Here is a 15,925-nt window from a genome sequence, read left to right as displayed (position 1 = left end):
CAAATCTTACGCGACCAGAAAAAACAAGCGCGCGCGGAAAAATAGTCTGCATTTGCTCACGTCAGCAGCGTACACCCATGGGCAAATGAGGGACGCTAAATTGACCAATCAGAGCGCGCGCTTTACTTTGGTTATGTTATAATAGTCTGTATACTGACTAAAATTTTTGACCAATTTTGTCTTTCTTGCTATCATTCTTATTTCATATTTTATTCTCTTGAATTCCAAGTGCCTGTTTAGACAATAGCGCCGGAAGTGAGAAGTTATCGCGTTTAAAGATACTCTGCTCTGCATGCTAAATCATTTCGCATATATGTTCAAAATCATTTGCCGAAGATATTGGGAAAAATCGTCTTCTATTTTTTAGAGAAACCGTCTTAAATTAAAATAAAATACCCTTTGTTGGAGCCCAGCTCTGTATGACAAGTTATAAGGGAAAAACAAACTCAGCAAGCTAAAAACTGAATGGGTTACTATGGTTACTTCCTGTGAAGTTTCCTATAATTCGCAGCGGAGGAAGGGAGAGGGGGGACTGTTAGTTAAGCAACACAAATTTGTCCCTCCCCTTGTGTATAGTAATCCACGCCCCCCACCTCTCCCGGGAGAGGCTCTCCTTACCGTAAAGTATTTGGTTGAGCCCCCAGAATCGATCGGTGGCTCTGGCTTGGCAATTTAATGATGTCACGCGATCTCAAATGTAAGCCATATCATTACGCAAGAAAACGAAGCTGTTTTAAAAAGACCAGATTTAAGAAATTTGAGAAAAAAGCTAAACTTGGAGACTCACTGCAAATAGGGATCGGAAAGAAATTTTACTACCGTACATCTTTTGTCGTCGCACATATTCAGTCAGAGAAAAAGCCCAACATGCAAATCGATCGTCTAAATCACGCACACTCGATCACTCGGATATATAACATCACTGTAGTTTCTAAATGTGGAAATTTCACGGTTTTTTTTTCAATTTAATCCGGCTAAAATATCAGCTACCGGCATCCTAACAACTTGGTTTTGCGGGGGGTGCAAACTGGGTGCTGCGCAACACAAACCGAAAAAAAACTTTAACAAACTTCACACCAACCGCACACAAAGTCTTTATGCCAGATGGTATTTCTTTTTCTCGTTTGAATCACTCACATTCGCTTTCACGTAACCCTTTTATTCATTACTCTTTTTCTGGTTGGGCTTCCTCCTTTTATTCATTACTCTTTTTCTGGTTGGGCTTCCTCCTTTTATTCATTACTCTATTTCTGGCAAGGCTTTCTTCTTCTAGTCTTCTTTAATCGTCTGGAAAACGAATTTACACTGGCTTCCAGAAGTCTGCGATCGGCAGAAATAATTCTACTCAAAGCTAGTTGATTTTCACACGTATAACTTAGGAATTTCGCCTTTGTAATTTTTTGTGGATACCTAACATCTGTAGAAAAAGGTTGGCGCGAAAAAGCGAGAAAAAAAAGAGAAAACGCTTCAGACAAACCAACAAAAACAAATTCGGCTTACGAATGAAGCCTACAATCAGGATGTCACTGTCACTGGCGCTGCCGCTCGAGTATCCCCTAAGTTTCTTGCAGTCTGCGAGTGGTTTCGGATCCTTTCGTTTCCGGGGGGGGGGGGGGAAGGGAGAAGGAGGTCTGCGAAGGGTTGAACGATCGTCCACTTAGCGAGAAGCCCGGGAGATCCTCGTGCTGTTATTCTACTGAGGGCTAGCAAGCTTGATTCGCATCCATTTTTTAAATTATTATTATTAAAGAAAGGTAGTACATTCTGCAGCGTTTTTTCTTCTTTCGCAGAAATCTAATATAAAATATCATAGACAACCCACAAAATGTACAAAAAACCCCAACTCGCAAAAATTTTCAAGCTTTGCGGGGGAAGACCACCCGGCTTTGATTAAAAGGAAACCACGAAGAAATGGTTTGTTGGCTGTGGTAGACAAACAACAAACCAGAAACTATTAAGAACCTCACAGTGAGAACAAAAGAGATGAACGCAGATTACAAGAGGGCAACTTCAAAAACGATTTCGTTGGTCGAGTACTTTGATCGTTCAGGTGAGAATAGTCCTGTACTAGTTTGTTGGTAGCAATGGCTGAAGTTCTGACAACTCAAGCGGAAGTAACTCAAGCGGAAGTTATTTATAGAGTCAAGATAACTCATATTTTATTTAGGTACAGTTGTTTTGGTTAAGTTTTCATTACAGTTCTATCGGAGAGAAACCACTTAGCAGAAAACAAGGGTCTCACCTTCACGTAATCATTAATGACCATGAGGATAAATTTCCTTGCGTTCTATCACAAAAGCTGCAATCTGATTGGCTGCGTTACTTGCTGTCTACTACAGTCCGTAATAGATAGTGGGTTGCCTAACGTTGTGTGTTTGTAAGAAAATTATAATAAAAGCATGAACTTGTCTTGCCAAAAACGCTTTATATGCTGCAATTTGCATGATCTTTTATATTTTCCTTGATAATGGAGTCATGACTACTCCAAAACGTCGGATTTTATCGTTCGCTTTTACAGTTTTATAACTTGTCTTGTTGTTACGTTTTTAACGACTAGAAGATTAGGAAAAAAGCAAATTATGCACTCTCGATTTAAATATGTAATACTTGATTCAAGCTTAACCCTCATTAGCCATCAGGTGATAGAAATCTCGACCTCGTAACACAATTTTTAACTAGAGGTTGATAAATCAGTAGTTTGTTACCCTTTTCTAACGCTGCTTTAGCGACTGAAACAAACACTATTAAATTAGCTTTTCAAAGCTTCACAACATAGTAGTTTGGGGGTAAACTGATCCATGAACCAAGTTTATGTTCGATCCTTGATGATTGCTTGCTTGAGCACCTGTTCAGAACAAAGAAACAAGGGTCAACATATTAATCAACCGAATACTGGAAAGTTTTTGGCGTATTCATCGGAGCCGGCGAACATGCATGCAAGTTAAACGCGAAGATGTGTCGTGGGTGGAAGAAGAAGCGCGAAAAACTAATAGACCGAGTGTCTTGCTTTTTTGAGTATTTTCCACAGCTCACCTCTCGTGTATAACGAGTTGCAAGCGTGCTTTCTTCCGCTCCTCTAGATAACGCGAAAAAGCCACTTCTTCAAGCAATTCTTCGTTGAGTTTTAAAGAAATAAGCTATCCAAGACTCTGTGGTTTAGTGGTAGAGCGTCACTGATGGCCTACGGTTCGATTCCTGACTGGGACTCAGATCTTCTTTGTCCCGCGCTCGTGACCGGACAAATAACATCTTTCATAAACTAAGAAAAACTATCGAGAGGTCTCTCCAAATTTCACAGTACGTACCACAATTCAAGGGCATTTTCCCGTTTGAGGGTTGCCTTGCAGGTCCCTGAACATTGCTTCGCTGAGGACCCACATAATTAGCCCTCTGCGGTCCTTCTGGCTGGACCCACTCAGGCCTTTTGGAAAAGAAAACAAAAAACGTAGGAGTTGTTCTCCAGACACGCTAGCATGAAACGAGTACACAGGTCTACATGCTCAACTTTTGAAAATATTCATCTAACTTAACTTTACGCTGTAGGGCAATTTTCAATTGAGGGCCGAAAGTAATCTGGAACGGCTTTTGTTTTTCTTTCTTTCCTCTGCGATTGGTTCACAAAACTAACACAACCTTCTCAACCAATTAGATACAAGCCTAAAACCAGCCGCGTTTACCTGCGTTTCCCCGCGTTTCAGTGAGTGAAGTTTATTTTTATTCTGCGTTCTCATTGGGTCCGTCTGTTAATCTTACTTCCTTGAAATCGGCTGTAGCGATTAACTTCGTTTTGCTTTTACGAAACTCAATTGAAACGAGCTCTAAACATTAAGAAGCTACATTACAAGGTGCTACATTACAGCCGAGTGCAGGTGACCAAACTAACCACTTTCGCTGCAAATCAAGTCACCAGGAATTTCGCTATTCGCCATGGCGACACAAATGATCGCAGAATACGGCGCTGAGTACTTACAGAAGCATCAATGGGTTGGGTCCCTGTGCATTTGCTGGGTTGGGTCCACTGGGCACACATCGAAGGGAGGAGTGGTAAGATTGATTGGCTCTAGGTGACACCATCTTCGGTCTAAAAGTGAAAATGAAACAAACAGAGAAACAAAGTAAGAAGCGAATTCGACTGAGAGAACGTATAAATTTGTAAAGCTCTCTCCCCTGGGGGTGTTACACTTCGGCAGAGTTTTGAGCGGGTTTATCATGTTGGAAGCTTACGACAAGTGGTGACAGGAAAAAGAAACTCCCATCAGCTCAAGATTGAATACAGCTTTGAATATTAACAACACAATATAGAAAATACAAGAGATACAATAATATACCAAGAAGAGACAAAGAGGGATCTAAAGTAGCACGGCTCGTTTAGTTTGGCACCAATATATCTGCCACATGCTCGAAATGTGAAATGTTCTAAATCAACGTAAATTTATTTGTCTGCACTTATCAAAAACCGAAAACAAAATGTTTAAGTGTCGTTTTTTCAACGCTCTTCAAGTCAACCTGTGCTTCCCCCACTTCTCGGTAAACGAGCGTGACCGAGTCACGCAACTCCCCGTGGGGAGGATACGAAACAACGAAAAATAACAAGAAACTTAGGAAAGGTCTCAAATGAACTGATGTAATCTTTCATAAGTTTCCTCACGTTTTCCTCACGATTTTCCAGCGTTGAGGGTCTTCGAAGCCGAGGTAGGGCAAGTAGTTTTTGTCCAATATTTTAAAAGCATGAGTTGCCGCTTAAGGCGCTTCTTATACAAATGATATTTTACTTATACAATAGCTCACCCATGTTTTCATTTCAGCAAAATTTTCAACTCTAAATTTCGAGTTTTTGTACACCGCTCATTCAACCATTTACATCAAGATCTTTCCTGTTCAATTCAGTGCAATTCAATCCAGTTTCGTATTTTCAAATTTTCATTGCTTCTCCTCTTTCTTTTGACTTTCCCTTCCTGGAACCTTTCAACTTTGCACATTTTCACACTCTCTCTCGCTTGAATTTTGTCAAAGAATGGGAGACAGGCGAAACTAAACAAATCAGTCTGCAGTTACTACCTCCTACCGAGAGAGAAGCGCTGTTGAAAAAAACTCATCCTCTTAGTTATAAAAGCCGAATCCAAAGTCAAACAAACTTCTTATCCGTTTAAATTAACAGCCTTTGATCAAGTTACGAAAGCAATTAACAAATGGTAAATACCACAGCGTACACTAATGAATTACGGATGCACGTGGGAGGTTGCTAAGCATGAAAGAAGCGCAAGAGCTTTTACAGGCGATAGCCGAGAGCGACTCTAGCTTCCTGAGTGCTTGGCAAACCTCCTAAGTGCATCCATAACTCAATAGTGTACGCTGCGGTGTTTACCATTTGTTTTATAACATAAGAAAACATTTCTTGCGAAATAAGAAAGATTAACCCACGTCAGCAGCGTACACCCATGGGCAAATAGTAGACACTGAATTGACCAATCAGAGCGAGCGCTTTACGCGATTTACGTTTTAATAATAATAATAATAATAATAATTGTATTTATATAGCGCTAAAATCCACTAATTGTCCAAAGCGCTGTATACCCACCCAACCCACCCCAGGGGAGGACATCCATCACACAGTGATCTCGTGCGTGGGAAATTAACGTCTCCTGCCCCTAACCCTGCAGGAGACGGGACCTCCATTTATTCGTCCCTATCCGAGAAGACTAGAATATCTAACCATTTCTTGATGTTAAAGAAAGGAAGCATATTCTTCTCAGTTAATTTTAAGACCCTGAGTGTTGGTCCGGCCGGTATTGAACTCTCGACCTCCCGCACAGCAGTCCGGCGCTCTCCCAATTGAGCTAACCAGGCGGCGGTTTAATCATAAATAGTATATACTACGTTGAAATGATTCGCTTACTGTGCTTGGGTTGACCTTGCTGCTCCCCGTGGACTCATGCCTGACTGCCCATCGGGTCCAGGGATAGTACCTGCGGATACCCTCACCTTGGCTGGAGCAGGCGATGGAGGCTTGACAGCAGGTTGGGGTTTTGGTTGGGGTGCAGGCTGGGGTGTGGGTGAAGTGGGTGTAGCCTTGACATGAAGCTCCTGACTGGTGGATTTGGCCTTAGCTGCGGTAGTGGTAGCTTTACCCTTGGGTTTATTGAGTTGTTCAGTTGAAGAGACAGCTGCTTTTGGTTTCGTTGCTGTCTGTTTCTTTCCTCTGCAAATTACAAGTTTTCACTGAGTTAATAAAGCGATAGATGTTGCTGCTTCACAAACCACCTCTGTGTATCCTTTGTCACATTTGAAACATTAATACTTATAGTTTCCATAAGTATTAATGGTGGTTTGATGCAAAATTCAAGGCACCTTCTACCAGGCAAACCAGTTGGTTGTTTACATGGAGCAGTAGAAGGGTTGAACTCCAAACAAAACTCAGAAAAACTTCTGAGATAAAGAGATTTGTGTCTGTTGTTTATATGAAACAATCAAAACACTTAAACACGACCGAAAAAAAAAAGAAAACTGCGCATTGCTGTATGCACACTGAAAGACCTTAAAGACCTTAACAGTTTAAACTAAAAAAGTCTTAGTTTAAACTAAACGGCACTACGTGCATGTCAGCTTTGCAAACTTACTTTCCAGGTCCTTTCTTTTTGTCATCATCACCTGCCATTGAAACATCACACTGATTAAACAAAAAGTTACAAACAAAGGATATACATAAAACTTGGACTGAGGATCAACAAATAAAAAAAATAAAACTGAATTAACCCTGCAACTCTGCAAGAGTGACTATGCATGACAGAATTTCTCCTTAGTTACAAAATCAATATAATATCAAGCAGACAAGTAAGGAAAATAAAGAAACAAATTAAATGGGAGCTTCTTTGTTGATCCAATACAAAATTCTCCAAACTAACATCATGAAAATTGTATGGAAGACAGTAACGAGAATTTCTCATGAGATCTTTGGGTTAAAAAGCCTGTATTGGTTCTGATGTACCTTTTAGTTTCTTTATCACTTCCCTGGCTCTCCTTTCATCGTACTTGGCCTAACATTGTGAGAAGAAAATGGAAATAAATCTATGTATGAGCAAAAATTAAAAAAAACTTTACTTGACCCACAGAATAAGATGGAGATTTAAAAACCTTTGCTGTAAATGTAAATGGAAGAGAATTACACAAAATAGTTTAGTTTGAAAGTTCTAAAGGGTGACCTGTTTTTTAACTGCAAAGCTTTCATTAAGGTAGCACATTGCTCCAAATTACCTTCTGTTAAACTACTAGTACATCAAATTAACTTGAAATACTGAATGCAAAAAAAAAATTTAAAGAGGAGTTATTCATCAAATGAAAGTGAGCTTACAGTGTATCAGTCAGAATCTGTGACACTAACTAAAGGGATACATATAACATGTACATGACAATGGCAACCATTTAAAATCAAGGCCTGAGGTTCATAAAATTAGAAAGATCTCTGCCTTGTTTGAGTACCATCTCATCCTAATGCAGTAAATGATACCAAGATTTTCATTAAACTGCTCTAAAAATAATTTATATTTGGTCATTTGCACATTAAGTTCCTTTTTCCAACATGTATTATTCATTAGAAATCTCTAAGACTTCTAATACAATCAATGATTATTCCAAGACGGCATAAAGCCCATTTCCTCCATAATCATGAGGTAATTCACATATAGTTGATGATTAGAAAAAATACTTACAGAACGAAGAGCAACATCAATGACAACATCATCAACACCTGGAAACTCCTGGACTAATTTCCTTTTCACTGAAATCAGTCATCAAAAAGAAATATTGAATTATGTACATTGTACCTAAAAGGTGGCAAGGCATGATGGCCTCATGGTTAGTGTGCCCAACTCCAGATTAAGTGATCTGGGTCCAAGTCCTGGGTATCAGTGAATTTAATGCTGGGGGAAGGGGGTGGTGGGGTAATCCAGGGGGGAGTAAAAATACTTCTAGTTGCTTTGTGTTATGGAAACTGGAGTCATAGGCGCCGGCCTGATGGGCCATTTTGGCTTTTTAATTTACCTTTTTTCTTTTTTTTCACCTAACAGGTTTACTTGAAAACCCTCTACATTGCACCAGGTATGGCCCAATATGCTAATCTTTTAGTGGCCAGAAAATCACAGTTTTTTTTTGTTTAACACAGCAAAAATAAAATACCTCACATCATCTTATCACCCTTAGTTTACCCCTTTACATCCTAAACTCAGTTTGCATATTCTCTGTGCTGTTTTTTATTCATTTCCTCAGGTGCTGACATGGTTAATTCATTTCAAAATCAAGAGCTTGTTTAGTTGGTGATCATTTCCTTTCTTCTCCTGACCTAAATGTGTGATTCAGGTTTGATAATGCAAGGAGAAATCAGATGTTCATCACTCTTAGGGGTCAGAGGGTTATACTGTCAGCTCACTAATTTAACCTTGCCATTTCTAACCCTCAGTCCAAGGAACTGGCTTTACAATGCAGCAACAAAAAGGGTAAACAATAGAAGTGAGATATAATATTCTGACTGATATCTGGTGCTTTCATGCCATAACCAGATTTAACTGTAACAATCATGAAGAAACAAGTACAAAAACAAACAGCACAGGCTCTCCTGTCTCTCTTTGTTATTCTCCATTCTCCCCATTTAATTATGGCCCACAACAGAATTGTAGTGATCGACACTCACCGTTTTCCTTTTCCAATTTTTTACAATTTTAAATTGAGTTTAGGAGCGTGCTGTTGTTACAGAAGTCACTCCGTCAATTTTAACACCTAACTGTTATGTTCATTTTACACACTCATCCCCACCCTTGCATACGCTTTGTTCCTTTTTTACCCACTGATCACGAGTTTGCTCATCAGTGGAGTGGGAACTTATTTTCATGGGATCCCATACATCAACACCAAGGGAAGCCATAAAGGTTGCTAGTGAAACTACTGATTAATATATTTAATACTATACAAATCACGAGTTTGCTCATCAGTGGAGTGGGAACCCATTTTCATGGGATCCCATACATTAACACCAAGGGAAGCCACAAAGGTTGCTAGTGAAACTACTGATTAATATATTTAATACTATACATACAAACAATCGACACTCACCGTTTTCTTTTTCCTGTTCACTCTTGTCTTCCTTCAGCATCTGTGACAGGATATTGTCCACGGGGAAGTCGTCATCTGTAAGACTGGCTGGACGCTGAGGTTTCTTAGGCTGATCAAACAAATAAATAAATAAATAACAGCCAATTGACAGCATTACTTGAGTCATGCACATAATGTGTACAAGTACAGTCATGTAGTTTGCAAAAATATATTTACATCCTTATGGATGGCTCTTCAGTTTCCCACCTCGTTAATTTCTATTTAAGACCATCTTCAATTGCCCCCACAAGGAGAAATTCGAATATTGTTATACCTAGACATTCAACTTTCTTGAAGGTTCTACATGTACAGGGTTTAGTATTGGAACAAAAATTAATACTACGCTGAAAAATCCAATGACATGAAAGTATTTTGACTGACAGCTCTAAAACATTTTTCTAACGTCAAAAATCATTATTGATATACATGTACGTGTCCAGTGGTTTTTCATCACTGAGACTGAGATGTTCTTTGTTGTTCAAGGAGGTGAACAAAAACTGCTTTAAAGAACAGAATTCTACCTTTTCCGCAACAATTTGATTCTCACTGAATAACTTAAATATCTTGCTCAAATGTTTAATGCAAATACTAAAGTCAAGTCCCACTGAGCTCATGCACACATATCTCCTGTTTATTTAAAAAAAAAAAATAAAGGCCTGCCAGCAGGGCTTAAATTTAACTTTCAACAAGGATCAATCACTCATTGCCTTCAAGTCTACTATGATGTTTCTTAACCCTTTTGAAAGAATTTCCCCAACAAACAACCCCTGCCCTTCTAAATTTCTTCCTTTAAACCTCCCTCCCCTGTAGAATTTCTGGTGACCATCTAAATGGATGTAAAAGGAATGTATCCTAGTACCAAATGATAAGATGATCTGTACCTCAGTCACTTTCTTTACTGCTGTAGGTCGTGAAGATGAAGCTGCTTGGGAAGAGCTTCCACCACCAAAGTTGGTTTCCTAAAGAAATATAAGAGATAGACATGGTGCTCAAGACACCCGCAATTACTATCACTCAAATGACCTCTCTTCTTTCTCCCAAATCCTTACATAAATTATACAATGGAAGTTCACCAAGATTGATATCTGAGCATACTAAACTTTTGAATCTGTCGCCTTCTTGCATCCTTTCCCATTTCTTTTCTTTTCTGTCAAACTCTTTTGTCAGATGTAGATGTTACTTTTGCAACATGTTCTATTTCTGATATGATGAATATATGAAGTTCACATATTTTGAACTGCGGTAAACCATTATAGATACGTATGATGCATGATCCTTGCAGTAGAGAGCACTATTTATGCAATGGCGAAAATCAGACTTGAAAATATCAGGCCTGTACAGGATTCGAACCACTGACTTCTGCGATACTAGTGCTGCGCTCTACCAATTGAGCTAACATTAGCCAACTGGGAGCAGGTCGTTAAGTTGGTTCGTAATAAACCCGTGATGATAAATCAGATATGATGAATATATGAAGTTCATATATTTTGAACTGTGGTTATAGATACATATGATGCACGATTGTACATCATACGTATGTTCTATTTCTGTTTGGTTAACTATCATTCATTAACAGTTTTGTTACATTTAAGCTTTATTATTTGCACCATGATTGCTAGGAATCAAATTTCGACATGTAACCTTTGAAACTGATATAATCTGTCACTTAATCACATTCTACTTGTGTGTTGCATGATCTGTGTTTTTTTCTCTCGCTATCCTTCGATCAACTGCAACCCACAGGAGCAAGATCAGAGTAAGTCTGATCATATATCTTCAGTTGTAATCGTTTTGTTCCATTGATACGATCGTGTTTCTTAGCATTATCCTTGATTTACATGTCGTAGCATTAGCTTACATGAGCCTTTCCCTTTCTTTCCTTTTTTTTTTTTTAAACATTTGCCTTTAGTTCTAACTACGCTCACAACTACGACTTCTATTTTGTCATCCACTGCTTCTTCCAATAAACACTCTGATTGATATAACTTGATTTATCTGGAATTATTCAACTGTTCAACGTGCGTTCGATTGTTCAAGCTCCTGGGGTCAAACCCTCCTCTACCTAGTCTGCATGTGGCTTCATCGGCAGGAAAGTCACAGTAGATTAGGTCTATGGATATCATGGGTATTGCTGCTGGGAACACCAGTAATCATAAAAAAAATGTAATGTCTTATCTACTTTTTTTGATGGCAATCGCACCATTGTGTATGGAGCTGCCATGTTTTTTTTTTTTGCTTGTTTTTTTTTTTTTAAGCTTGCACTATGTTTGTGCCAGATGTCACACGGTCAAAAACCCTCAGGAGCATCCTTAATTCAGTACAACAACAACTAACCAAGGTGTTCAGTCCTCCTTCTTGATAAGCCTTAAGTCACACGTGTATGTGGAGCATTAATCGTTACTTCCACACCATGTGGTAGAATATAATCTCTCATTGTTTTAGTTCTGAGTGAAAGATGGCAGTTGTATCAATCACTCACCCCTTATTGCCCACCCTTTTTGTTTATTTCCTTTCACTATGTTGACAGGTGGCTGTAATGAGGGCTTCTGGGTTGGTTGAAGGAATTTGTTAGCCATGGGGTGATATTAGTATTGGAAGTTGGCTAGGCACAGCAGAAACTCCCTGGACACCCAAGGGCACCCATGCCTTATTCAAGCAAGGAAGCAGTTAACTGTTGTTACTTTTTCATTTTAACCTCTGTAACAATCAGAACTCTCATCCCAACCTTACCGACTGATTTGAAGCTCCTTTATTACGTGATGATCCCTACAATCAAATGTGCAAAAACACTGGTAATTAGATTTCAATTAAACAGGCTGCAGAACATGAAGCCGATTGAAAGTGTATCTGTTAAGCGCTCCCTTAATATGACTTTTGTTTCAATAGCACACACCTGTACTTTGCATTATTTCTTATGGCTAACCATTTACAAAAAAAACTTGTCGCACAATGAGTAAGTATACCAGTATTTTGTTACTAAAATGTTTAGCATATGACTCAAGTTAAGTGAGTTAGTAGATCAAAAGTCTACTTAAACAGACTAAACCCTGAAAATCAGCTGTTGACAGAATCTGCAAGTCTGATTCATTCATAAATACTGATGTAATCTTAATTTTGTGATAAAAGGTGACATTTTCCCCTTCTAATTTTTTCACAAACCAACCACTGGATTTCCATAAAATATTGCTTTTGACCTGACAATCCTCAGCACAGGGCTGTATTTTGGTGATAATTAACATTTGATTTCCAAATGGATGCAACTAGGTGGTAATCAAATACCACATTGTACAATCTTGGTCTGAAATTAATCTTACTTATGATTTCACATGAAACTGTAGGCTTGTAGATTTTGAAATCTTTAAATGATTTTTAAAACTTGCAAAATTTAATGATTTCAAACCAAATTGCATTTCAATCCATTTAATGACCATCATTCACCACAATGTCAGCTCTCATTAGCTGCTGAAAATTTTTTCTAGTTCTGATTGGCTATCAATGGTAATTTTCCATTTGAGTTTGAATCTATGACTCTCAATTAAATAGTGCTTCAAATAAGGGTAAATTTTACCTTAAACGAAGTCAGAGGAATGGCCTCCTGCCTCTTTAACCTGGGGTCCTCCCATGTTGTCTTGTGTGTGGTGTGATCAATAAAGTAGCTAAGGAAACATGACCAATAAAATCAATATTGCAAAAGGATTGAAGATATCAGTAAAAGTAAATCCATTAATCTAGTAAAAAATGATTAAAGACAGTGTTCAGAGTCAATAATGCCAATCAATTTATATTTGACTCATTCTATCTCTACCCTACCCCTTTTGTTTTTATAAGCAATGACTTACAAACATTTCTTTTCTCTCCCAACATCCTGTGTATATTATTATTATTATTACACCGCCGCCCAGTTAACCCAATGGATAGTGTGCTGGACTGTTGTGTGGGAGGTCGAGGGTTCAAGCCCCGGCCGGACCAACACTCAAGGTCTTAAAAGACAGAAAGGAAAAGGCTTATGTAAGCTAATGCTACGACAAGTAAATCAAGGATACTGCTAAGAAACACGATCTTATCAAATGAATGAAACAAAATGATTACAACCTTTCTATAACATCAAGAAATGGTTAGATATTCTAGTCTTCTCGGGTAGGGATGAATAAATGGAGGTCCTGTCTCCTGAAGGGTTGGGGTAGGAGACGTTAATTTCCCACACACGAGATTACTGTGTAATGGATGTCCTCCCCTGGGGTGGGATGGGTGGGAAGGTGGACCAGCTCAAATGGTTTGTATGTTCCCTTGTAGTCCTTCCCCACTGCGAATTAATGCAGTGAAAATGGAATTAAAAAAAAAATTATGTCTAATGTAAACCAATGGAAAGTGCAGTTGATTGCTTTGTCAAATAACTATGGTTTATTGATGCAAAAAATTATAGGTTTTTGACAAAGTAGGTGCTTGTAGAATCTCAGTTCTTTTATATAGAACAGGAATATTCTGGTTGTTCTTTGAATTCAAACTTTTCAAATCTCTGCTCCAAAGTCGATGCATACATTTAACATTATTTGAAGATGTTACCGATAAGTACAGTTAATTTCTTATGATTTGTAGGTGAAAAATCTATCGACATAGGCTTCTGACAATGATCGCGAGTTATGATGAAGACATCAAGTTTAAACGAAAGGCTCTAGCATGCATAATTTAAGAATATCCACTGATCCTAGCTAATATCAAAGCAGGAAATAGCACGGGAAAGAATTTTCCTCATAACTCTGTACCATTCTAACACAAAACATTAATCCCAAAAGGTAAACTATTATTTTCATCATCGATTTACTTTTCAGATAACTGTATGTACATAATCAAGTATGGAGTTTTTCAGACATCTTGCCAGAAGAAGGCTAACTGTTGCATTGAAATCAGCCAAGATGTAATCCATGCAGATCGAACATAATTTTCACGGTCACGACGAACCTGCACCTGCTAGCTACAGATACAATGAAACTGTTTTTCTTATGATCAGCGTAGATCAAGCATACTCTACCAAGCACAAAAGTAATATATTTTGCGCAAAAAGTCATATTTAGCCTCGCCATCTGTTTCAAAAAGCCAAGCAGCGACAGCGAAAATAATTGTTTACGATTGATCAAGATCACAACGGAATTTTTAGCCAAAACTTTATATTACGAGTCAACTTAAGCATATACTTGAAAATACTCACTATCTTCCGATGTTTCCATCATATCTAGCCTCCCAACCTGGTGGTAAGGGTTGATTTTGCCATGGTTGAAATTGGGTCCAAGCATTCGCCATCTTTGTTTTCACTTTTTGACAAAAACAACACAGATTCTATTTTGTGTAATCCCACTTCAAATATACCTCGTAATGCTCACGACGCCCACTAATTCACCAATTACGTATGACGACAAAATGAAATTGACAATGAAATATTTCCCACTGAAAAAAAAAGAGATTTCGGCCAACAGAACTTAAGCTATAGATTTTTAAACATGCTGTGCAATAATTTGATTGTGTTCGGTAACTTCTGTTGAGAAACTGTCATGAGAAACTGTAGCGTTCAGATAAGATAAGATAACGAATTTATTTTAAGAGGGTAGCACGTGACAGTTTAGGTACAACTGATGACCCTGTGGCCCTCTATAAAGTAATATAATCAATACATAAAATTATCACAAATGAAAGTAATAATAATTTGATGTATATAATTTAAAAACCTATTAAAAAGAAAAATACATTGTACAATATACTAAAAATTAATAATAATAAAAGCATGCTAAAATATCATCATCCATACTATAAAAAAATCATATCACTATTTTGTTTACTAAGTAAATTGTTTAGAGCATCCTCGAGCAATTTTCACCTCCTAGCAAGCCTTTTGATGTGAAACTCCTGCCGGCTTAAACTTGCAGAGCATTACAAAAGAACCGCCAATTGCAAGGTGCCCACCTCTGTGTGGTCCAAAAATCTGCCGTGAACATTCAGCAGATCTACACTCGACTGTCCTGGGTGAAAGAGGAACAAACCCCAGCTGGGTCATCACGGGCTGAACTGAATCACTACACTGGATGTCCTCGCCGAGAACGAGAACGGATTGCCATCAAACAGGATACTTGTGCAATGTGAGACTGGAATGGGGAAGAGCACGTTTGTAAAGAAACTGACTATGGACTGGGCTGAACTTGATGAAAACAGGTTGACAGATGAACAGAGAGCTATCCTGAAGAAGTTCGAGTTTGCTGTTATTATTGATCTCAAAAAAGTATCTAAACACCAAAGCCTCAGAGATGTCATAAGCGCCTCTCATATTTTTACCGCGGAAGACGCAGCCATGATGGAAGGCCTGCTAAGTTAAATTACCCAAAACCAAAACAAAGTTCTCCTGGTTTTTGATGGATACGACGAGTATCATTCCGGAAGCAACTCTGAAATATTTGAGATATTCAAAGGAAACAAGCTGAGAAACTGTTGTGTGTTGATAACAACTCGAATTTCCAAAGCTGACGAGCTTAAAGAATTTAAGGACGTGTATGCAGAGATCACCGGGTTCCGGCTATATGGTCCCGTCTGTCCTCTTCATTGGGATTTTTTGATGACGTAAGACAGGCAGAAGCGTTACTTTTTCATCTTTACAATGGAAACCTGCAAGATCTGGCGAGAGTTCCTCTACTTCTCCTGTTCTTTTGCAATTTTTTGAAAAAAGGAAACTGAAGGCAGAGAACTTTCTTAAGTCCAAAACAAAATTGTAATTGTACCATGGATGCAGTCGTCCAGTACG

General features: G+C 38.4%; 1 protein-coding gene, 1 long non-coding RNA gene and 1 pseudogene across 2 annotated transcripts; 1 reads left to right on the top strand and 2 right to left on the bottom strand.

The window, feature by feature from the left end:
• Positions 1 to 2,130: 2,130 nt before the first annotated feature.
• On the bottom strand, positions 2,131 to 14,505 carry LOC111328957 (uncharacterized). The gene is made up of 12 exons (XM_022933513.2): positions 14,348 to 14,505; positions 12,710 to 12,797; positions 11,872 to 11,907; positions 10,023 to 10,100; positions 9,103 to 9,211; positions 7,707 to 7,774; positions 6,986 to 7,034; positions 6,618 to 6,648; positions 5,897 to 6,199; positions 3,971 to 4,081; positions 3,306 to 3,421; positions 2,131 to 2,845 (listed from the first exon to the last, which is right to left on the bottom strand). The coding sequence occupies exons 1-12, from the start codon at positions 14,437 to 14,439 to the stop codon at positions 2,766 to 2,768; spliced, it is 1,161 nt and encodes a 386-aa protein (XP_022789248.2). The 5' UTR covers positions 14,440 to 14,505; the 3' UTR covers positions 2,131 to 2,765.
• On the bottom strand, positions 8,039 to 9,095 carry LOC148736140 (uncharacterized). Its single transcript, XR_015998940.1, has 2 exons — positions 8,894 to 9,095; positions 8,039 to 8,851 (listed from the first exon to the last, which is right to left on the bottom strand). It is a non-coding gene; the product is annotated as an uncharacterized LOC148736140 (long non-coding RNA).
• A 538-nt stretch (positions 14,506 to 15,043) lies between the features above and the next one.
• The window catches only part of LOC148736139 (NLR family CARD domain-containing protein 4-like), a 1,765-nt pseudogene continuing 883 nt past the window's right edge, over positions 15,044 to 15,925 (top strand).

The sequence above is a fragment of the Stylophora pistillata genome, chromosome 3 (assembly GCF_964205215.1).
Source record: "Stylophora pistillata chromosome 3, jaStyPist1.2, whole genome shotgun sequence".
NCBI lineage: Eukaryota > Metazoa > Cnidaria > Anthozoa > Scleractinia > Pocilloporidae > Stylophora > Stylophora pistillata.
The sequence above is the reverse complement of the archived record's forward strand: the minus strand, read 5'-3'. Positions and strand labels throughout refer to the sequence as shown.